This window comes from Chenopodium album, chromosome 14 (genome assembly GCF_948465745.1).
Source record: "Chenopodium album chromosome 14, dcCheAlbu1.1, whole genome shotgun sequence".
NCBI classification, from domain to species: domain Eukaryota; kingdom Viridiplantae; phylum Streptophyta; class Magnoliopsida; order Caryophyllales; family Amaranthaceae; genus Chenopodium; species Chenopodium album.
Genome location: NC_137847.1, coordinates 48,964,530 through 48,988,347, shown reverse-complemented (window position 1 = coordinate 48,988,347; position 23,818 = coordinate 48,964,530). Strand labels below are relative to the sequence as shown.

General features: G+C 33.9%; 2 protein-coding genes across 3 annotated transcripts; one reads left to right on the top strand and one right to left on the bottom strand.

Annotated features, from left to right (window-relative positions):
- Positions 1 to 13,303: 13,303 nt before the first annotated feature.
- On the top strand, positions 13,304 to 16,658 carry LOC145577409 (CBS domain-containing protein CBSX5-like). The gene is made up of 2 exons (XM_081634828.1): positions 13,304 to 13,736; positions 15,704 to 16,658. The coding sequence occupies exons 1-2, from the start codon at positions 13,414 to 13,416 to the stop codon at positions 16,524 to 16,526; spliced, it is 1,146 nt and encodes a 381-aa protein (XP_081490954.1). The 5' UTR covers positions 13,304 to 13,413; the 3' UTR covers positions 16,527 to 16,658.
- An 811-nt stretch (positions 16,659 to 17,469) lies between these two features.
- Positions 17,470 to 21,377, bottom strand: LOC145579424 (uncharacterized). Of its 2 annotated transcripts, none has more exons than XM_081636671.1 (3): positions 19,441 to 21,377; positions 18,878 to 18,968; positions 17,470 to 18,086 (listed from the first exon to the last, which is right to left on the bottom strand). In XM_081636671.1, exons 1-3 carry the CDS (start codon positions 21,322 to 21,324, stop codon positions 17,896 to 17,898), a joined length of 2,166 nt encoding a protein of 721 aa, XP_081492797.1. In that variant the 5' UTR covers positions 21,325 to 21,377; the 3' UTR covers positions 17,470 to 17,895. The 2 variants fall into 2 exon arrangements, with proteins under 2 accessions (XP_081492797.1, XP_081492798.1); XM_081636672.1 differs by lacking the exon at positions 17,470 to 18,086 and adding an exon at positions 18,133 to 18,453.
- Positions 21,378 to 23,818: the final 2,441 nt, after the last annotated feature.

Below are 23,818 nucleotides of genomic sequence, written 5' to 3'. Positions count from 1 at the left end.
TAATGGTGATCACTCGTCACCAAACAAATTACAGTACATAAATAACACGGGGCCTATTTTATTGGCTATATTTGCCAAATTATTATGTCCCATTCGACCAAATTCCATGGACCGTGCTCATACTACTACAAGACACATTACAATTCTGAGCTTACAAATGTGATTGATCAAAGTGCCAAATGTGTTCCCAATTAACGATCATTAGTTTGATTGGATGATTTTGTGTTCTCACACAAGTCAATCCACTATGAATAATTGAATAGTCCTTAAATGAGATTAAGAATGCAATGGCTAACGGCTTTCGGCTTTTTTTGTATTTGGTGGGATACTAAAGTCATCCATACAAAATTAACCTTGTATCTAGATTTGTATCTATTAACCCCCTTCCCACCCTAAACCCTAAATGATACCCCTTGGTATGTTAGCTGCATTTGGGGGAAATAATAAAAGAAGAGGTAGTTGGGGAAGGGGGTTAATTAGGTTGGGAAGGGGTTGGTTAATGGGGCTGGGAAACAAAAATGTGGGCCCCACAAACGGTGAAATTAGACGGAATCCGCTTGTAGGTGGTGATTCCCAAGCTTTTGCAAAAAATGGATAGTTGTTAACAAATTCCTTAAAAACGGATAGTTGTTCACAAAAAAGTCAAATAATAGGTAGTTGTATACAAATTTTCCTATCTTGCATTTAGATAAGTACGTTTTTATTTTTCACATTATTTAATTATAATCCTTCGAATGAGCAAGTATAACATGATTAGACGAGCTTAAAAAACCTGAATGGATCTAATTAAGGGTCTGTTCACATTTACTGAACCGAGCTGAACTAAACTGAACTGATTGGAGCTAAACTAAATTGAATAGTGTTGAAATGAATGTTTTATGAGAGAAAGAAATTAGGTGTTGAACTGAACTGAGTTAAAATAAATATTTTATGAAAGAAGGAAATTAGGAGCTGAACTGAACTAAACTGAACTAATTGGAACTGAACTGAATTGAAATTAAGCTGAAGTGAACAGGCCCTAACTCCCTAAGTGCACTGTGCACACTTGGTACTGTGGTTCTACTGTACCAGATTGATGATCTATAATCTAGCTAGTTAGTAATTCATTTTTCCGTTATCTTAGTAATTTTTTTTATTATTTATTTATTTATTTATTTTTGTTTTTTTTAAGAAACCGTTATCTTAGTAATTAGTGAATAGTATGATTAATAGTAGCATAAATAAGCTTTAATTTTCAAGTTTTGACAGAACATTAATAACATACTAGTAGTAAATACCATCGATACCTCCTTCTCATAACCTTAACATATTTTTGCTTGAGAAAATGAAAAGCTGGTAATCCATGCAGTTAGCTATTGGCTAACAATTGCATCATCTCATACTTAATTTGGTGTCTCTGAGTATCTAACAATCTTTCCTACAATCAAATGGGTCATATTCAACTAAGATATACAAAACACATGCACGTAGTTATCAATAGTGATTGTGAAATAATTGATGGATTTGAGATTTTACTTCATTATTAAGGATTAAATCAACAAAAATAAAATGAGTAACGAGCCTTATTATTATTATTATTATTTATTCATAACTAGTTAGGTCACCGCGTGCTACGCACAAGTCAACCAACTTTCAATGGTAATAAAAATTATTTTATTATATTTCATTGACCAAAATTGTAATTGTGTGAAACAAAATTAAGGTTATGTTCACTTCACCTCATTCAAATAATATTAAGCAAAAATAATTTATATTTAGTAAAATATATTTAAGTTTAGTAAACAAAAGCTAATTTTAGTAAAAAAAAAATGTATAATAATTTAGTTTAAATAAGTTTTAATCATTCATAATCATTAACAATAAATAAGAAAAAAAATAGAGGATTAGTAAAAAAAAAAAAAAAAGTTTTAATCAGTACAATTTTAGTTCGCTAACACTATAATTTTAAGCTCAGCGGAAATAAAGCTAAGACTTGAGAGAATAGGGCCTAAGTACATATTATAAAAAACATAATCACATAATATTACTTCCTCTGTTTTTTTTTTAAACTTGCAACACACCTTTTATCACGCTTTTCAAAGAGGTGATTAAACTAGGTAAATGAATAAATTAAGCTATGAAATTTAAATCGTAGCAACTTATCCCTTTCTTCTTATAGGTGGTAAACTTTTGTAAATTAATTTATCCGTTTACCTAGTCTAATATCTTCCTTAAAATGTGTGACGAAGGGGTGTGTTGCAACTAAATAAAAACGGAGGAAGTATAATAATGTACTTTTTTTTTTTGTTTTTTTATCTTTTCCTTATAAAGTTGTCTTCTGTTTTCTCAAATTTTTGTGTCATTACATACATAGTACATACATACCTTTGTCTTTTTTACCCTATTACTTTCTAAGCTTATTGAATAAAAGTATTACATTTTAAGAATATTACATCCTTTTTCATTACCCTTAATTCATATCCTATTTTCCTTTTTTTTTTTTTGACTTAAGCTTAATAGATTACATATAATTATTAAAAGACGAAAGACTACTGCTGGCTATACTAGCTAGGTCATGAGCTTTTTGTACCATGTCCCGTTGAACCTTATGGACACAACACTAATCAAAACCTGTTTTCAAGGTTAAAAAAAGCGTGTAATATATCTATAAATTTCATTTATCATTTTTTATCAATTTTGTTCTTGGTAAAAACAAAGTCATACCGTCATTTACAATTCTTCTCCCTCTATATTTAACGAAATTATAATTATTTAGCTTTTTAAAATATGACCAATATATATTCAGTGCATAACCATGAGTAACAATAGTTAGAAATGATTTGGAAAATTCCCTAAAATTGTAAATAATTGTAAAATTCCAATTAAATACTCTAATTTCCAATCATTACTCTCAAAATCTTCAAATTTCATAATTTATAAACTTTTGTTTCAAATTTTTTTCCCTTGGCCTCGATCTTTAACATAAATAAGGGTCTGTTCACATTTACTGAACTAAACTGATTGGAGCCGAACTGAATAAAGCTGAAATGAACTGAATTGAGTGGAGATGAATTGAAAATAAGCTGGAGTGAATAGGCCCTAAGTTAAATACCTTCCCACATAATTTCTTCTACGATAATGAGATTTATGTGTAATATAATATTATTTTTTCTAAGCGTAGATATTTTTCATGCATTAGCACATGTATACTCTATTGCTATTGAGATTTAAAGTTGATCACCTTAAACCAAAGATTATAATAAAAATCTAAAATCAATGCAAAATCAATAAAGCTTATGATATAAATAGTGTATATATAAACTATAAAGTCAAAACATGTCAACTAATAATAAAAAAGAGGAAATAAGTTAGAATAATTTAAAACAATCCTTCAATTTGTGGAAAGTCACAAAGATTCTTAATATATATAGGAACATAGAAAAATAAAAGAAATAACCAAAATTCCAATCAACTTTTGTTTTCATAGAGTTGTATCCACTTTTAAATTATTTGCATATTATTATTATTATTATTATTATTATTATTATTATCTCAAAAACAAAAGCCATACAACCTACAATAAATTAGTGGGAAGCCGAGATACAATCTGGGCCCCCACTCCTCTAGCTATTGCAAATCCTACCCTAGTGAAGATATGAGCTGCAGCACGAGCCCCAATGTCTTGCGTCGTCGAGAACCTTTGAATCCGCTTCAGTAACGCAACAGCCTCTTTCTCTAATTCCCCAAGAGAAGAAAAGGAGAAGGGAATGAAACCATATCCAATCGCCTGACATCGAGCTTCATACTTAACCCGCTTCCGATGAGCTGCATCAGCCACAACCCGCCCAGGAATGAAGTCAGATAGCCCTGACTGTGTCAAAGGAGAAGACCCTGTCAAATCAACACAGACATCGCGACCACGATCCCATGAATAAAGTAACACATCCGCGGGTCTGAGGGCCTCGTCGTTCCCTCCGGCCAACCCAATGTCAACCTCTTTTCTCGCTGAAATCCCAGAACGAAAGCAAACATCAACAAGGGTATCCCGAACAACATTATGCCGATGTTTAATACCCACAATACCAGCACAAGACACTGCGTGATCACCGAAAATATCTCCAGCAAAAACCCTCGAACAAGCAGAGCACAACGTCGAGATAGAGAACAATGGTACACCCAACCGATAGGACAACACACAACGATAAGTCTTGGCGTTCATCGTCTGACCCAACCCTGAAATAGGAACCGCTCGAAGCCAATCAGAGGCGTGATCACCTTGCTGTGATTTCCATAATGCTGATTGTCGAGGAGTTAAAGAATAAGCAGATTCTGCAGAAGCGGTAACCTTTGTGAAATATATATCTGCCAATTTCTTCATGAGTTTAGGGGCAGCGACATTATTATTATTATTATTATTATTATTATTATTATTATTATTATTATTATTATTATTATTATTATTATTATTATTATTATTATTATTATTATTATTATTATTATCTACTACCTCACCAGCATGAGTAATCTCATTCCTATTCAGAACATATATATACTGACATGAATGATCTCATTTTCACCTTTCCTTGTTTTTGTTACTATAAGGGCATTTATATACTAACATGAGTGATCTCACTCTCACCTTTCCTTGTTTTTGTTTCTACAACAACACACACGCACATATATAATTGCAGGCATAAATTTATTGACTTATAATATAATATTAATAGTATAAGCATTTATAAATTTATCCTTGACACACAAAATGATAATAATTTATAAAAGTGCTAAGTAAATTGTATAGTTGTTACCTCACACTTGGCAAGTAATTCAAGAGCGCTTCGGAAAAGCTTGTGCCCTTTTTTTTTTTTTTCCCCATAGGATTTTATATAATCATCATCTTATAGTAGTCTAATCACGCTATTGTTACTATTATTCATTTATCTAGCTATTTATGATTTAATTTTACGTATTTTTCAAGTTTCAACTATTTAATTTTATGTATGATATTCATTCATTAGTGGTTACTTTCCTAAGATACATGCATGTGTTATTATAAAGGTTATAGGATATCTCTAAACAATTTTGGATTTTATGTATCAATATGTAATACTAAATGTATACTCCCTTCGTATTTAAATAAGTGAAACGTTTTGACTTGTTGCACTATTCATCTAATTTAATTTGACTAATGATTGTGATTTATACATAAGAATAAATTTAGTTTTGTATAACTTGTTGGAATCGTATTAATGAATAGTTTATTAATATTCAATCGTTATAATTTTTACTTATTGATAATTAAAGATACTATAAGTCGAACTTTTACATTGGCATGAGATACGTGCGCAAATGTATATTAATATGAAGATACATGAGAAACGTACTCCCTTCGTGTTTTTTTTATAAGCTAGAGTTACTATTTTCGTCCTTTTTTTTATAAGCTGGAGTTCCATTTCTGAAAATTTCTTACAATTTAATGATATATTTTTACCCACTAATATCCCACTTTTTTTTTTTATTTTATCATTTTTCACTTCTCCAATGGTCCCCATTCCTTCTCACACCATTTTACTTTTCAATAAAATAATAACTTTATCTACCCACTAACATCTTATTTTATTAAACTTCCAAAAACTTTGTAATACCATCTCTAGCTTATACGGAGTAAAAAAAAAAAAAACGAAGGGAGAATAACTTATTTTATGGAGAGATTATATTAATACGAAGAGATTGTGCACAAGAGAACATTTCACTTATTTAAATACGAGAGATTATATTAATACGAAGGTACACGAGACAAATAATGTATGGTAGTTATATAAATTAACTACAGTATAAATTATATATGCTTTCTTCGTTTTTTTAGTTGACGCGTTTTGACTTTAGTACTATTCACACACTTCCCTTTGATGACCTTGTTTTGTGATTTATACGTAATGGAAAATATAGTCATGTGGGATATTGTTAGATTCGTCACGATATATATTTTCAATATACCAACTTGTTATAATTTTTGATTGCTTATTGGTAATTAAAAATATTAATAATTGATTTTGTGCATTAACAAATATAACAAAAGAAATGTGTCAATTAAAAAGAAACGAAAGTAATATACTCCGTATAATACAAATACAACCCGCCGCCTTTTTTAATTCTTACTTTGATTTTTTATGGTAATAAAATTAAAATTATTACTCCGTATAAACAAATGTGATTGTATTATGTGTTTAACCGAACAAAAATGTTGTTCACAACTGATTATCTATTTTGACAAGACAATATTATCTCAAAACTCATTTTAGCTCAGAATAACCTTGATATACAAAATGGGTTATATGTCGGTCAGTCGGTCATCACTATCTTTTACGTACAGATTTATACCAATAAAGGCCCCATATATTACTAAAATAAAAAAAGGACATAGAAGGAATTTTGTCAAAAGATATTACTGTACATATGCCCTTTTATCATAAACCATGAATTCTCTTTTTAGTATGTATAGATAACATAATCCGTTCACACTACTCAATCAATTTTTAACTCTGAAGCTTTAACTGCTGTTCTTAATTATCCGTGTTTAATTTTATTTTGAGACAGAAGAAGGTATGTATACGTTATACATTTTCAAACGCGGAAAAATGTATCGGATCGCCTTGTTTAATCGCTTCTGTCACCATGCGCAGCCATGCTACAGTAAATGCGCTTACTTAGGGTAAAAAGTAACATATGATAATAAATAATAATGCCTCATTCAACCTAGAATTGAAAATGTCGGCTCTTTGGACTAATCTGATACGAGTATAAACAATTCAATTCAATATTTTCTGCTTATCCAAAACAAATTATAAAATATAGTCAAGCTTGCTTTCTGGACCGAAACATGCCACGCTCTACCGCATCTTCGTACTAATTTGCATTATTAAGCTAATAAAATGACATATATATATATATATATATATATATATATATATATATATATATATATATATATATATATATATATATATATATATATATATTTATTTATATGGTGAATGACTAATATTATAACTCATCCATTTCCCTCCTCCAATCAACATTAATACAAAATTTGTATAAAATGATGGGGAGATGTGAGATCAAAACTAGCTAACTTAGATTATACTCATAATATCAATATATTGGTCAATATTAAAATATACAAAGTAATTACGGAGCTGTTTAGTTCAGTTTAATTTCAGTTCAGTTCAATTCAGTTCCAATCAATTCAGTTCAGTTCCTAATTTCTTTCTCTCATAAAATATTCATTTCATCTCTATTCAGTTCAGTTAAGTTCACTTCAATTCACTAAATGTGAACATGTCCTAAGATAATGGTCTGAGATCAAGGGGTAAGGGCCTTAGGGGTATGTAAATAGATTAATGAGCTAAATTTAACAAATGGAATAGTACATTAATGACCATCATACTATTTTAATGATAAACAATATGAGCAATTTATTTTTTCACACTATAAAATAAACACAATTCGTATTCTAATATCTACAATGCAAATATGATTTTTGAAATTTTTTATCTAATACTCCACATATATTTTTCAAGAAATTATAAAATAAAAATAAAAAAATTACTTAAATAAAACTAAAATATTAATAAATTAAAAAATATTAATAATAATATTTTATATTAAAAATAAAATAATATAATTAATTACTTGAAAAAAAAATACGATAATTATAAACTATATAATTATTAAAATAATAGAATAATCATATTTTAAATTTTAAATGACCACTCTGGAATTTTCGGTTTTTCGTGCTCCACAGTTTTGAAGCAAGATATACACAACGTGCACAATTTTGACGAGCTATCAGACATCGGAACTAGGGATGAGGGCAGCGTACTTCACAGTGTACGTGCTGTTACGGCCTCATGGGGTTCAAGCAGTGACTTATCCTTAAACTTTTGCCTTATCTAGCTATCTTATCCTTTTGTGTGATTCATCCATTACACAAGAATTTTACTACCGAGTATTTGCTTTTTCATGATCATTAGTGCACAAACACTATTTTAATTTGATTATAAAAAATTAACTACCGAGTACAAATTTAGTGGCACAACATAATCGGTACACAACTATACACACACATAAAAAAAAAAAAAAAAAAAAAAAATAGTACTCCGTACTTCATATGTAAAATTTAGTTTAGGCACCTAACTACTACCTCCGTTAAATGTTAAATGCAACTTTAAAATATTTTATATTTTATAAATAATACCTCAAATTTACACATAACATTTAACGGAAGTAATATATGTATACCTTTTAAAAAAAAAATAAAAAAAATGGCACATGGCCCGGGTTTGGACTTTACATATAACGTCTTTTTTAAAATTGTAGTGTGACATGAAGGGAGTGAGCTTAAACATAAGCATGGTCTGTACCATTGACACTCCCTCTTTTCTTTTCTTTCCTTCTTAGGGTATTTGAATACACATAGGAGGTAATATGTGTTTATTTATGGGGATATAAAAAGAAAATGGATAGAAAATGGATAGGAATAACATAATTATAATGTTTGTTTAGAGGGATCGAATAATGGAAATTACAGGTTGGATGAGAATAAAGGGATAATTCCCTCGTTATCTCATAGATCCTATACTTGTGGACTATGTGGAGAGGTCATGGATGTTATATGGAGGGATATGGATTGTGAATAAAAGGTCTTATTTGCCTTTAATGAAAAGTAAAGGAGGAAAGTAGGAATGAATTAAGGGTGAATTAATTATGGTATACTAGTGACTTTGCTACTTATCTCATTTTGTTAGAGCAAATGGTTGATAATTGAAGTAATTAGCAAAGAACAATTAAAAAACTTGATAGTAAAAGAGACAAGAAATTGGAAGGTGGGAAAATCCTTCAAGCAATTACTTGAAGACTATAAAACCCACCCAAGAACAAGGAGAATGTTGTATTGATTTTAATTAGTGTTTACAAGAGTAATCTCTCACTAATTTCCACTCTAAAGCACAAAGGTTTCAAGAACAAGAACCCTAACTCTAATTGTGTTTCACTCAATTTGGGGATAATGAACAAAATAACCCCAAATGGGTATTTATACCCACGACAGATCGGGACAGAGCATCAGGTAGGCACGGGTGTGCCAAGAATGGCACGAACGTGCTAGTCCAGATAAATCAGACCAGAAGCTATTGGTCGTCTGGAACTGCAGCTACACGGACGTGCCAAAATTGGCACGGACGTGCAGCCCCTGTTCAGGTTAGCACAGATAGCTCGTAGTAAAACAACTATAACTTCCTCGTTTCTCATTGGAATTAAGCTTATGACCTATCATTGGAAAGCTCTTGAAACAAGCTTTCACCTCCAACTTGAATCACTTCAAAACTCCAAGTAGTTTGAGAGATATGACTAGTTGAAGTTTACCCATCCAATGTTTCCTTGCTCAACACAAGTAATTCATCCCCTTAGCTTATATGCCAAGCCTTGATTGATTCTCGAGTCACATTCCAACACATTTTCATTCTTAACTCATATCAAACTTGAGATTTTTACTTTTTTTTTTTTTTTTGAGAAAAACACTTGAGATTTTTACTTATCCTTTGGATTTTTATCTTTATCTCACTCACCAATTTCCTATCTTTATTACACACGTTTATATATCTCTCTTGTAATTTTATACCTTTATGTCAAATGATTTGATGTATAATAAGTAGGTTGCCAAACAATACAAGGCCAAAATAAAGTTAATAATTAAAAAAAATAAGTTCATATATACTTAAATTGTACTCCTTCCGTCCCTCAATTAGATTTTTACTTCTCTCTATTATGTGAGGAATAAATGCTATAAGTAGGAATTTAATTAAGAGACGGAGGAAGTACATAACTACATACTTTCATAAAGACTAGATTAGTGCTGGGCACGTGCCGTGCCGGGCCTGCCGTGGGCCGTGCCTAGGCGGGCCTGGTACAGTGTCGTGCCGGGCCTGGCACGGCCCACGGTGGAGGCGGGCCGTGCCGTGCCGGGCCTGCCTTCAAGCATCCCTGTCCACGGCACGGCACGGCCCACCGTGCCGGTCGTGCCGTGCCGGGCCGCCCGTCGTGCCGGCCACCGTGCCGGCCCACGGTGGAGGCGGGCCGTGCCGGCCCACGGGCCACGGCTTACCCTTTTTTCTTTTTTTTTTTTAAAAAAAAAAATTAAAAAAAACTTTAAAAAAACTTGAATTTTTTTTATGAAAGAAAAAATTGAATTGAATAATTATACAATTTAATATTTGAATATAATAATTATTAAATTTTTTATGGAGTTAAGTTATATTAAATATTGTTTAAATTATATTAATATTTATTGTTCATTCATAATTTACTATATATCATATTATTCATATAACTATATAAGTATTAGACAAAAATTAAATAACAATATAACATATTCCATAAAATTAAAAGTTGAAAAAATTCATTCATAAAAATTTATTAAGTAAAAGATAATATGAAGTACAAGTGTACAACTAACAATAATTGATGAATAACTTATTTTGTTATTTTATTATACGGCTAATGTTAATAGAGTACATAGCCAACATAGGATATACTAACATTTTCACTAATTAATAGAGTACATAGGAAATACTAGAATTTTCGCTAATTAATATTAATTCTCGAGTTGTTGGTAATCTTCAATCAAGGTCTTCATTATCTTCTTCGTCTTCATCTTCGGCTTCATGTTCACTAGCTAATGCGGAGGAGCTAGTTGAACCAGAACGATCGGAACCATCGATGTTGTCGTTGGCCGTAAAAGTACGATCTTGGATGCGTTCTTGGGCATCCATCCAATCCTTCAAGCAAACACACATTTCTAGTGTTTCGGGCTTCAAACTTGTTCTTCTATCGTCTAGAACCCTTCCCGAAGCACTAAAAGCTCGTTCCGAGGCAACGGAGGAGGCTTGGATGCTGAAAATATCACGTGCCATTGCCGCCAAAATTGGATGCTTTGTGCTTTGGGATTTCCACCAATCTAGGATGTCCATCCCCAACCTCGAATCTTCGTCCAAGCCTTTCATGAAGTCGTAGTTTAAGTACATTTGCAACTCCGAAACATCGCTTTGTGTTCGCCTTGATGATGATCCACTACCTGAAAACTTAGATAACATGTTAGCAGCTTGGGCCGCCAAACTTTTGCCCGTTTTACTTACGCTTTTGGATGTTTGAGAAGGGGCAAAATGAGTGACGGTTCCATATTTAGATTCATAAACTCTATATAACTCAAAAAATTTATCTTTCACATGATTTTTATATTGTTCGACACCATCACCGAGTTGCATGCATTCATAGTAAATATCAATTAGCATAAATGTGCCATCATACTTTGATCTAGGATCTAAAATAGAAGCAAACATATAAACCATAGGAAGCTTAGTGTAATATTTACGCCATTTAGCCTCCATTTGTGGAACATAATCATTGTAATCTTGTTGTGATCGATGTTCATAAAGAAGTTGAGCAAATAAACATGCATTTTGAAGGAAAGAATGAATGCAAGGAACATAAACAGAAGAAAAACAGTGAGTCATACTATATAATAATTGTAAAAATTGCATATATTTTTCACAATTATCCCAATCGGAGTCTGCTATCATGAATTGTGGATACTTATTATTGTAAAACAATGAAAATGGAACTCTATACGAAAGTGCCTGACTCAACATGTCATAGGTGGAGTTCCACCTAGTTGGACAATCCGTTTTAATTCTAATAGGCTTTATCTTATTTTGCTTAAGATATCGCCTCCATTCCTGATACCTACTGCTAGAAGACATAATAGACAAAACAGCATTTCGAATTTTGGAATAGTATGGACCAATTGCTTCTTGTCCATCCTTAACACACAAGTTTAAAACATGACAAATGCATCTAATATGTAATGCATCTCCATCCATTATGACATTATGCAAGTTTGGTTTAATTAGATTAGCACTAGCTGTCATGGATGTTGCATTATCAAACGTCATGGACATGATTTTGTCCCTAAGACAATATTCATCAAGAGCACTCATAATACAATTAGAAATATTAAAGGCCGTATGGGGGTATTCAAGCAATTTGAAATAAAATAGAAATTAGTTTTTATGTAATTAAGTAGTTCCAAGTATACAATAATAATAATAATAATAATAATAATAATAATAATAATAATAATAATAATAATAATAACAACAATAATAATAACAATAACAATAACAAATTAAAATAAAGTTGAGTTAGATCTTACAACGACGCTTCAACGCTTTCCCAAATTTATAATTTCTCGAATTTATAATTTCCCGAAATTATAATTTCCCGAATGTAAATATAACAAAGTATTTTTTTTTTTTTTTGGTAGTAGACTAATAATATTAAAAATGTAAAATTTATAAGAGAATAAGAGATTAAGAAATATTAAGAGATTATAATTTATAAATTATAATATATGAGAATAATGAGATTATGAGAATAAGAGAGTAAGAGAATGAGATGAGAAGTTGAGTTGTGGAAAGAATTGGAAGTTTAGGGTGGTATTTATAGGTGAAAATATAGCCGTTTATAGCCGTTTATGGCCGTTTATGGCCGTTGGAGGGAAAACACAACCAGCCTTATAGCCGTTAGCCCGCGGGCCGTGCCTGCGGGCCGTGCCTGCGGGCCGTGCCTGCGGGCCGTGCCTGCGGGCCGTGCCTGCGGGCTATTGGCCGGGCTCGTGCCGTGCCGGGCTGTTTTTTGGTTTTTTTTAACCGCAGCCCGCACGAGGCACGAGGGGCGTGCCATCGTGCCGGGCCGGGCCTGCCGGCGGGCCGTGCCGTGCCGGGCCATCCTCGTGCCGTGCCCGGGCCGCCCGCGTGCTGACCCGGCCCACGCCCAGCTTTAGACTAGATCATAAAGAAAAGAGAACCAAACTTGTTCAAATCAATCTAACTTATAGTCATAAATAATTTAATTCTAATCAATTCAATTACAGTTTTTAAATTAAATTATCAACAAACAACCCTAGCAATAAAACCTGGATCCAAAACGCGTCTACTCCGTATAACACTATTACCATTTCCAAAACTTACAAGTAAAACGAAGGTGATTAGCATGAACACAACACATTAGTACATTAATTAAAATAAACAATAGTTAAAAATAATTTTAAAAAAATAGCCAAAAAAGATGTTTACAAGAAGAAGGGCCCACACCTTTGATGACCGTAGTACGTACCTGTCGTCCACCCTGTGACAAAAAAAAAACCCAAACATCCCTTTATAAATATCCTTCTTCATTTCTCCTCTAAATTCTCAAATCCTCTCAAAAAAAAACAAAAACAAAAAACTTCATCTTCAAGCTTTGTTTCCGTCATTAATCTCCATTAATCCTTCCTTCAAGCTTTCTCTCTCCTCTCACTTTCTCTCTCTTCTGTAGTGTATGGCAGTACAACTATTCTCTCATGAAATATCTGACCTCTGTCTCGGGAAGCCGCCGCTGAGGCCTCTCCCTGCCTCCGCCACCGTCGCCGACGCTCTTTCACTTTTCCGGAGATCGTCCGGCGATCCTTCGCTCAGCGTTTGGTCTTCTCCGGTCGCCGGAGAAGCTTCCAAGTGCATTGGCAAGATTTCGATTGTTGATGTTTTGTGCTTTCTTTGTAAGGAAGAGAACATCTCGACTCCTTTTGTTGCTTTGATTTCTCCAGTTTCTGTTCTTCTTCCTGACGGTCCTCCTCTCGTCAGGCAATTGGATCCTACATCTAGGTAATTTGCATTCTAATTCTCTTGTTAAATTGTTTTTTTTTTTTTTTTTTTTTTTTTTTTTTTTTTTTTTTAAATTGATTTGTGATTTTTGTTTTGAGATTTGTTAAGAGTTGAATTTGTTGGTGTTTAATTTTTGTGATTAAGATGTTAGATTTGATTTAATTGGATTTGATGCGATGCGTTTGATTTTTCAAAGTATTATGAATCAATATTAAATGCGTTGTACTTGTATAGTTGTATATAACATTGATCATTCTTGATTTTGTGTGATTTTGATATAATTTAATACTTGTATTGATTTAGGAAAGCAAGACAAAATCATAATGGTCGATTAGTGATTTAATATTTGATCTAGCTACTCCGTTTAACTAATTTGAAAAATGTGAACTACTCGTAGTTGTTTTACATGTCGAGGCCTATATTTTTATGTTGAAGATTACAATTATAGATTTAAGAAGTCATGAGTTTAGGCAAATCTTGTTGCTAATTGATTGATTGGTATTTTGAGATTTATTGGTGAATTCGGAATAGTGAGTCGATTATTAGATGGGATAATTGATTAGGCTTTTTATGGACGTAATTATACTACCTCTGTTACAAAATATGTGGCACAGTTACATTATTAGATTGTAGGGTTAAAATGGGGTTATCAAAGTAGCTTTAGACCTAATTGATAGTGATTTGATGGGTTATATCACTTTTATGTGCAAGCATGCAATGGATCACATAGAAGATTAGTTGTTCTAAATAAATGTCATTTTTAGCTTTAGTGCAAGTTTGATTCATATTTAAAGTACTTTTTAATTACAATGTTCTCGTATTAATTTTAACGATTCTATACTTTTTTTAAAGAGCTATTTAGATTCAAAGTTATTATGACACTTATTTGACTCAAAAATATTAGGACACTTATTTAGATTTACGATAGGATGTACCTACGCTCTAGGTACACCCACTTATTGTAACCTTATTATAAGTGATGGGGGATCAAGTTCAACCTTTTATACTTGTACATCTTTTAATTGGCTTTTCAAGGCTTTTTTGGGTCAAAATTATCACAATTTGAATTATTGTTGTTGTGGATCGCTTTTTCGTGACTTTTGGGTCAAATTAGTGATAAATATTGTAATTTGGATGTCGTACCACATAAAATAAAGTTCACATGATGGAACAGAAAAGAAAAAAGGACATGCATTCTCAAAAAAATCAGTGACCTTGTCTTATGAACATGAATGCATCATGTTCCCTGTCAACTGTCTCCCAAGTTTCATAAAAAGTCCATAATGACAGCTGTGTATCATACCAGAAGATGACAATTCTTTGATGTTTGATTTGAAATTTTGCAACATTTGTGGCTGTGAAAAACAAAATTTCATTTCATCTTTTTATATGGAAGATTTATGCTAGCTTTAATGGGAGTTTTCCTCTTCATTTCCATCAGATAGTAACCAAATATGAGAGAAGCCATCAGGCTAGTTTATGAAAGTCTGGTGGTGCATCCTACATTGGTTCAAGTACGTCTTCTTGCATACTTCTCGTAGTACTTGAATTTCAATTGCTCCATCTGTCCTGAAGTAATTGTCACTTGTACAATTTTCCAATTTCTTGAAAATTAAGGCGATATTTCATAGATTTATATCACTTGTCGGATCTTGGATTCCCATGACACCCGAAGTTGGAATAAGTGAGGAGTATACAGTGGGAAGGGACACGCCTACACAACTATTACAAATTGTATATTGAACCTTTGTTGGTAAACTTATAAAATTATGATCAATTGGGACAATGTGACAATTATTTCGGATGGAGGGACCAGTTATCATCCTATGAAATATTGTGCTAAATTATTCCAAGCCTCTAATTGTGAAGATGACATTCAGCAAATTTTTCCTGGATCACCATGTTTATACCTGTATGCACAGAATTTTTATCCTGACATTGCTCTTGTTTATCCTTTGAACTTGCAGTATTCTCGATGCTGTAGATTGCATCCTCGAAGGAGCTCAGAGTCTCATAGTACCAAGGAAGAACCGCAACTCCGGCAGCCCGAGGCAGAAGCTTTCTCAGAAACCTTCTGTGGGCCGCACATACTGTTGGATTAGCCAAGAAGATATAATTCGCTTCATCTTCAATTCCATCAACCACTTCTCTCCCATCCCATTTAACTCAATCCAATCTGTCAACATAATTGAGGAGAAAATCCCATCTGTACATTACGACGATCCAGCCTTGTCTGCCCTCAGAGCAATCAACAACTCACTCTTTGGTCAAACTGCTGTGGCAGTGGTAGACGACGAGGGTAGATTGGTTGGTGAGATTTCACTTTATACACTCGCTTGCTGTGACGAGACTGTTGCTCCTGCAGTTGCGACCCTTTCTGCTGGCGATCTGATGGCTTACATTGACTATGGTGGGGCGCCAGAAGATCTGATTCAGTTGGTGAAGGCGAGGTTGGAAGAGAAGAAATTAGATGGATTCTTGGAGCTCTTAGAAGATGATCATTCGACATTGTCAGTTTCTTCCTGTTTAAGTTCAATGTCTTCTTCCTCATCTGATGATGAAGCTGTTGTAAAAAGCATGCGCTCCAGATCAAATTCAGCACGATTTGCTAGGGGAACTGAGCCCATTGTTTGCCATCCAGGGAGCTCTTTGATTGCGGTGATGATACAGGCATTGTCACATCGTTTGAATCACGTATGGGTTGTCGAAGAAGATTATAGCTTGGTCGGCATTGTCACTTTTACTAGTATGTTAAAAGTTTTCCGGGATCGTGTTAATTCCTTTTCCTGATTTACATTACGACTTATCAACCGTTAATCCTGTCATATTATGACAACGAGATTTATTGTATTATTAATATTGTTTGATTATTATTTGTTCGAATTAAGTACGATATGATTATGATATTGTGCTGTTGCTGTTGAGGAGTTCATCCGTAAAAGCTTTTGTCGTCATTTTAGAAGTAACTCCAAATGTCATCCTCCTTTCTAACATTGTAGAAGTAACTCAAGTTGTCATTCTTCTTTCTAACTTCATCTTCAATATTTGAGTTAATATTGAACTCTCGTTTTCTTTGTTAGGTTTCTGTCATACTCGTAACTGATTGACAATAGTACAAAACTGAATTGTCATCTTCAACAAAAAAACCCATTTACGGCTAAACATTTATCCTAGAAAATTCGAGATCTTCCTAGAGCATTTTACGAGACTATTCCTAAGTACATCTCAGTCTTTTTCTTTCATTTATCAGATTCACCAGAAGCAGTGTTTTAATCATACATTCATGATTCATACAATTTATAGATATTTTCATGAGTAGTAATACACACCCATCCGTCCCTTGAAAATTGTCTTGGTTGATTGGTTCCTTGTTAGTTTATACTTTGGAGTTTTACATCTAGCTTCACAAGTTAAAGATTGAAAGTTGAGGCGGCTTATGAGGCAAATATTGAGGAACAAATGGAGTGCCAAAATTTCTCTCTAGTAAAATAGTAATTAGATGCACTTAAAAACAGACAATAGTGTATACCGAGGCTTACATTCAGATATCAGATAGATACCGTCTGCATCAAGACCCTTGGAGCTTAAGATAAAAGAAAATGGTGTAGTTGACATTTGATAGAGCTACTCAGCTACTAAACAGTTCATCGGAAAAAGAAGAGTGATTTAATTTGGATAATCTATAATGTAACAAACTAAAGATCTATGTATAGTTTTAAAGTCACGAGCATCTTATAACAAACCAGTGCAATGTTTACTTGCAAGATCTGGCAAAATGTTTACTCACTGTTCTCCATCATAAATACAGTTTGCTATAACAATATTTAACCAAAAAATTATTTCTGCACAAAAGAAATCCTGTTATGGAGTAATTAAATTATCTAGAGGCTCGAGCAGCAGCCAGAACTTGATTTGTCCAGCAGTAGTAGTGCTCAAGATATGTCCATCTTATTCTACAGTATACTTGTTACCTATGTTTATGTGTATATGATGTATATCTCTAGCTTCATACCATGCTAGCATGGAGATATTGACAAATAATGACTGGAATTGAAGAATGGGAAAGAAGTATGGAGGTCTTGCCAGACGAGACTCATGGGAGTGTGGTAAAAGATGCTATAGCTCAACACTAACTACTGGCTTGTGATCTGAACGAAGATCACTTGTCAGTAAAATTGATCTCAGATATGCATGAAGATAAGGCTTTTCTTACTTGGAGATTATTGGACCCCATATTGACAGCATCCTCATAAAGCCTCTTAGCTTGCTGTAATAGCTTCACCTTGTCCCTAATGTTGTCTGATCGCAAGCGAGACCTTTGCTGCAAGGCCATACCCCATCTGAACAGAGCTGCAGCGTTTTTGTAAAATAAATAGAAACTTTGAATTATTATGTAAATAAAAGTTCTTGGTAATTTGAGATGAACATTCACCCAAACCTCACAGAATTTAAACGTAACATTATAAGCTTGTTTACAGAGGTTGCCTAATTAGTGTGAAAGCCCCGCAGGAAACATTGTCATGAAAGTTTTCAAAATTATCTTCAAAAGCAATCTTGAAACGAGACTAAAGAATTCAAATACCCCAGCAACAGAAGTACCCATCACACTAAAGAGGTCATCTAGTTTTTTGACTGGTTGATTCTCACTTCTTGAGCATCAATCGCCTAAGAGCAATCGCAGCAGCATGAATATGCAGAATGCCAACACTACCAAAGACTCACAGAGATGCACGAAAGAGAACATGTTTAAGTCAATCATGATCTAATTATTCAATAAGTAAGAAACGCTCTAAATTATAAGTTATGACAATCATAGACACTATTATGATCTTCAAGTTTAACTTACAAACACAAACATAGCACACGTCACAGAAATAATAATTAAATATATTAAGAGGTGGTAATTAGGAGCCCATCTAGATATCTCACCTGCATAATCCATGCACATTGTGACTAATAACATATAGAACTCAAAAAACATAATAATAACATTGTGACTGAACAATAACAATAACAAAGAAGATGAAAACTAATATATACATGCATATGGCGTGTAAACATATATAAATCACACAGACATGCAGAGACTCACACTTGAGAGGCTCCAAGATCTACATAAAGGAAGCAGAACCTTTGCTTACCTTCTGGAGCATAGTCATTGCTTCTTGACATCATGGCATTAAATTTGTCAATAGCAGCCAAGAACAACTTGTCAGCATCAAGAGCTGCTTCCTGAATTTGGGGCAGAAAAGACAAACCCATTTTAAAATCTTAATAGAATACAAAAATCTATAATCAATGATCTACCTAATAGCAAAATGCATGTTCAATGGACTTTCCGACATGCAAGTGACACATATGAAGCTTAGAATCAGTTGATCATCCCATTTTTGGGACCTATTGCCCAAGTGTCAAGAAGTTGTAATTCACACCTCAGCAAATAAGAAAGGTTTTAGTTTGCATTTGTTCAAATCAGGATTTCCAAGTTCATTCAATAGCTAACATAAGTCCACATATGTAATTTTAGGTGAAAATCATGGAGCCCAAGTGTCATACTCTTGTCAGAATACAGAGTAAAGTGTCTAGATAAGTATCTTAAGGAGAAAAAAAAAAAACCGTGTATCATAGAACAACAAACTTGTAGAAATAGATATAGGAGTGAGATAAATGCACAAAAATGGGTGACTTATGAGAGAGTTCTTACTGGACCAACGTCAGCAATCAGTTGTGCGCGGAAGGAAAGAGCAAGCCCCCAATTATACAAGGCTCTCACATCATTTCCATCAATTGACAGAGCCATCCTATATTTCCTTCCTGCTTCAACAAGAAGTGATTCACACTCTTCACATGCACTAATGAGACTATCTTCAATACGATCTTTGTTCTCCTCTAAAATGAATAAATTACTCCTTTGTACATCAAAATCATTGCTACTAGACAGATGAGCTCTCAATTTTCTGCTAATCTTCAATTTCAGCTCTCCATGAAGAAGGTAAGTATTTCCCAACTGACCTATAGCCAGTAAACTCATAGGTTTCAATGCAATAGCTTGACCGAGCAACTTGGCAGACTCTTGAAGCATTTCCTCTGCGAGGATTTCATCATCTCTAGCCCTCAAACACTCCTTGGCTTGTTTCCAAAGATCTGTAGCTTTTCTGAGGCATTTATCAAACAACATATCGTCTGAAACTGCTGATGAAGAAAAGGAACTTGTGTCATTCCTTGATTGAGAACGATACTTTCTCGAATAAAGTTCATCATCTATGTTCATCCTTTCTTCATGCAACCTTTCTCTGAAACGGCCAAAGTTAATATCTTCCCTTCCTTCATAAGATTTATAAGCTCCATTTTGATTTTCGAAAATCTGTTGATTCTTCAAGGAACCCTCATTTTCCAGATGTTCTTTTGTGAAGTCAAATTCTGTATTTCTACTCATACTATCCTCTGACACCCAATTTTGAAATTCTGACATATTAAAACTGAACCGCTGATCACTAGTGAACCTTACATTTTGGTAATTATACTCATTAGAATTGAGAAGATCTTTAGTATCCATATATGCATCCATTGTATTTGTTTTCCCTCTTCGCAAATTTCTCTTTGTTTCTTGGTCTTTACCATCTAACCTATTCTTTCTACTATTACTAATTACAGTTGCCCTATATGGAATACTACCATCCACAGTAGGCACCACCGTGTCCGGTGCTCCCTCAGCAGCTCGCGAGTCCTCTTTGCCTCGGTCAGCCACATCCTTGGCCAAATTTTCCCTCTTGACAAAATTAGTTCTGTTAGATTTCAATTCACCAGCATTATCTCTAAAAAAGTTCCCCATAAATCCAAACAAATCAAACCCTATACCACCATTTTCTTTCTTCCTCCTTCCGTTCTTATGATTCGGATACTTTCCCTTCTCTTGTCCTTCCATCAATATACCACCAACACAATCTTCAACTAAATTTCTGGCATTTGCAATCAAACCATCCATTGTCTCAACTGCATCCACATAACTCTCCAAATCACCAAAATCAATCCTCTCATACTCAATTGCATCCTTCATCTCATTCTTTAAATCACTAATTTTAACATCAAAACCATCAAAAATCTCCACTAAACTTTTCAATTTTTCAGCATAGACCCTTATTTTAGACCCATTTAAACTCAAATTTTTGTGGGGTTTTCCATTAGAAAATCCAAAAGAAAACCCAATTGCAAAAACAATCGCAGCAGCAGGAAAAACAATGATCGATGAAAGTCTGACCCTAGAAATGGCTAATGCACATACAAAACCCAGTATACACGTAAACACATACTTTTTATCATTAATACCAGATGAAATCAGAAATTTTTTGAAGTAATTGGACTCACCCAACTCGTCTGAATCAACCCAGATCCTGTAATCGTCCCACCCATTGTAAGAGGCAGCTGAATTTGTAGTACAAGAGGTTCTGATTGAGCTAAAGATGGTATTTTGAGGATTCGAGAGGCATCTATAATGTAGAATGAAGATGGGTTTTCTGTATTTCAGGGAAAATGAAGGAAATTTGGTGAAGAGTTGAGGTTCTGGGTGGTGGGAAATTAGAGTCCTCATTGGTGGTGGTGGACCGGTGGTAGAGTTCCTGTATTACATTACATTGCGTAGGAATGTAGGATGGTATTATTCATTTTTAAGAGCAACAGTCCTAGTCCTAGGACAACATATCATGATATCACTTATCATTAGGGCTGCTTCATCGGTCCAAGACCGGATCGACCCGGATTGGACCGAAGACCGGACCTATTAAGTTAGGATTGAATCCGGATCGGACGGAAAGAATTGGTCCAAAATCCGGACCGGACCGCTTTGGACCGATTTAAGATTTTTTTTTAAAAAGAATACTAAATTTTAATAAAGTTATGGAAAACACAAAAAAAAAAGTAAAGGAAAAACTATATGTTAACGTCATTTTTACGTTTTTTTTGTATGTTTTATACAAAAAAAACTTATAATGTTATAGTTTTCTAAGCTTATTAAGGATAATTTTAACCATTATTTAAGGTTTCATGCATATTTTTAATAAAAAATTCGGTCCGGTCCAAGACCGTTTTTTATAGGGTTTTGGACCGGAGCGGACCGAAGACCGAAAAAATGAATTTCAAGACCCGAAGATCGGACCGAATAATTCGGTCTGGTCCGGGGTGGTCCAGTCTATTTTTTCGGTCCGGATCGATTTATGAACACCCCTACTTATTATAGTCTCTAATATGACACGACAACACGATAAGAACTAGACACGAAATAGTGGTTTGATGGTTTACATCCTTTTTAATTAAATAGGGAGTACATAGTAGGTCAATATGACACAACCGACCCCTTCACTCAACTCTTGGTTTCTTAGAGCATCAATAATGCACTAGTTCTTAAAATGTAGTTCTTATTCTCTCTCTTATTCCACATCATCAAGAATTCTTATAGGAAAATTGTTCCGTGTACCTTTAAGGTTTTAAAAAATGCACCGTGTACCCATAAAAACTTTCAAATGCACTGTGTGCCCCTGAGGTTAGTAAGAACTTGCACCATATACCCCTAGACTCATATAACAAATGATAATTTTGTTAAATTGAAACCCCATATAGGCTATAAGCATCAAATTATATTAAATTGTTACACTGTAACGCTAGTATAATGCTAAAGCATTTTGATTTGGGGTATTTAATACCCCCAACTGGACCAATGAGAGAATGACACGTGTCATTCTGGGAGGTGTCCAAATGGACTTCCCAAATGGGCGACACGTGTCACTCAAATATGCCCCCTGGGAATGGCGGCCTTCAAGGCCCAAACCCCAAGGGGCGCCGCAAAACGGCGCTGCCCTAATCCCTAGGTCATCAAACCCTAGGGTAGGGCACGTTTTTCTAGGACCCTATAAATGGGGAGATTCCCTCAATAATTGGAACAACTTTGACACCTCAAACTTCATGTCTCAATCATTAAGACATTTATTGCTCTTTAAAACAGAGAACACCTGAGCTAGGAATCTGAGCAGATAACTTACTTTTCGCACGTTTTACTTCGATTCCGTACTAACTTAATCTTCGGAGGCGGACCTTCGACCATTCGGAGCTCCGTTTGTTTTGCAGGTTGTAGGGAATATTTCAAGCCGTCCTACACTTGAGCCCCACTGTGATCATACACTTAAGCATGGTGGCGTCCAAAGGGAAGGAAGCTAGAGCAAAAGAGTCGCCAACAAGTTTTAGGAACTCGTAAACCGTTCAGAGGGTGAAGGTTACACCCCTTAACGATCCATGAGATCGTCAACTCCAATAGGTCTGGAACCATGACCGGTGTTCGGGGATGAGGGTACGAATCCAATCTAAAAGAGAAAGAACTCGCCCTATAAAATAGGCCTCTACTTTATTCTACTCGTATTCATGTGCGCTTTCTGACTAACATACAATCATTAGGTTAACCCTAAACCTGTTTATCTATGTTGGTTGAATATTAATGCACAAACAAAACTATTATTGGCGATCACTTGAATTATAATCATATTAACCTAAACAAGATTATTAATTATCTTATTAAGCGTGATTACAAGTACAAATTCCCTTTAAACCTGCAAGAGAGGGCATGATCAAGCAATAACAATAAATAAATATAATATCAAGCAACATAATAACAATCATTATAATCATAATCGTAATTAAAAATAATCATGTTAAAGCATATTATTATTAGCAAGATCCTAGGCATGATACTAACAAGATTAATAACAAATCCTAGCATGTTACTAAACATCAAAAATCAAAGCTTTAGCCCTAACATGATACTAACATGATATTAGGAAAGAAAATAGGAAGCATCATAGAAATCATAATTGATATAAGAAACTTATTCATTACCCTAAACATGATACTAGGGAGCAATAAAACATCTTAACATGATACTAGGAATCAAAATAACAATCTAAACATGATTTCTATATCATAATATCAATGAAACAATTAAAGTACTTACTTGGACGCCTCACATCTCTTTCTAATAACAAAATACACACGTTAGTAACTTGAAGGAAAAGTATTAAAACAAACAATCAAATTAAATA

Coding starts and splice junctions, on each gene's coding strand:
- LOC145577409 (XM_081634828.1), top strand. CDS start 13,414: ATGGCAGTACAACTATTCTCTCATGAAATATCTGACCTCTGTCTCGGG. Junction 13,737..15,703: donor CAATTGGATCCTACATCTAG/GTAATTTGCATT, acceptor TTGAACTTGCAG/TATTCTCGATGCTGTAGATT.
- LOC145579424 (XM_081636671.1), bottom strand. CDS start 21,324: ATGAGGACTCTAATTTCCCACCACCCAGAACCTCAACTCTTCACCAAA. Junction 18,969..19,440: donor TGATTGCTGACGTTGGTCCA/GTAAGAACTCTC, acceptor CCCCAAATTCAG/GAAGCAGCTCTTGATGCTGA. Junction 18,087..18,877: donor CAATGACTATGCTCCAGAAG/GTAAGCAAAGGT, acceptor AAAACGCTGCAG/CTCTGTTCAGATGGGGTATG.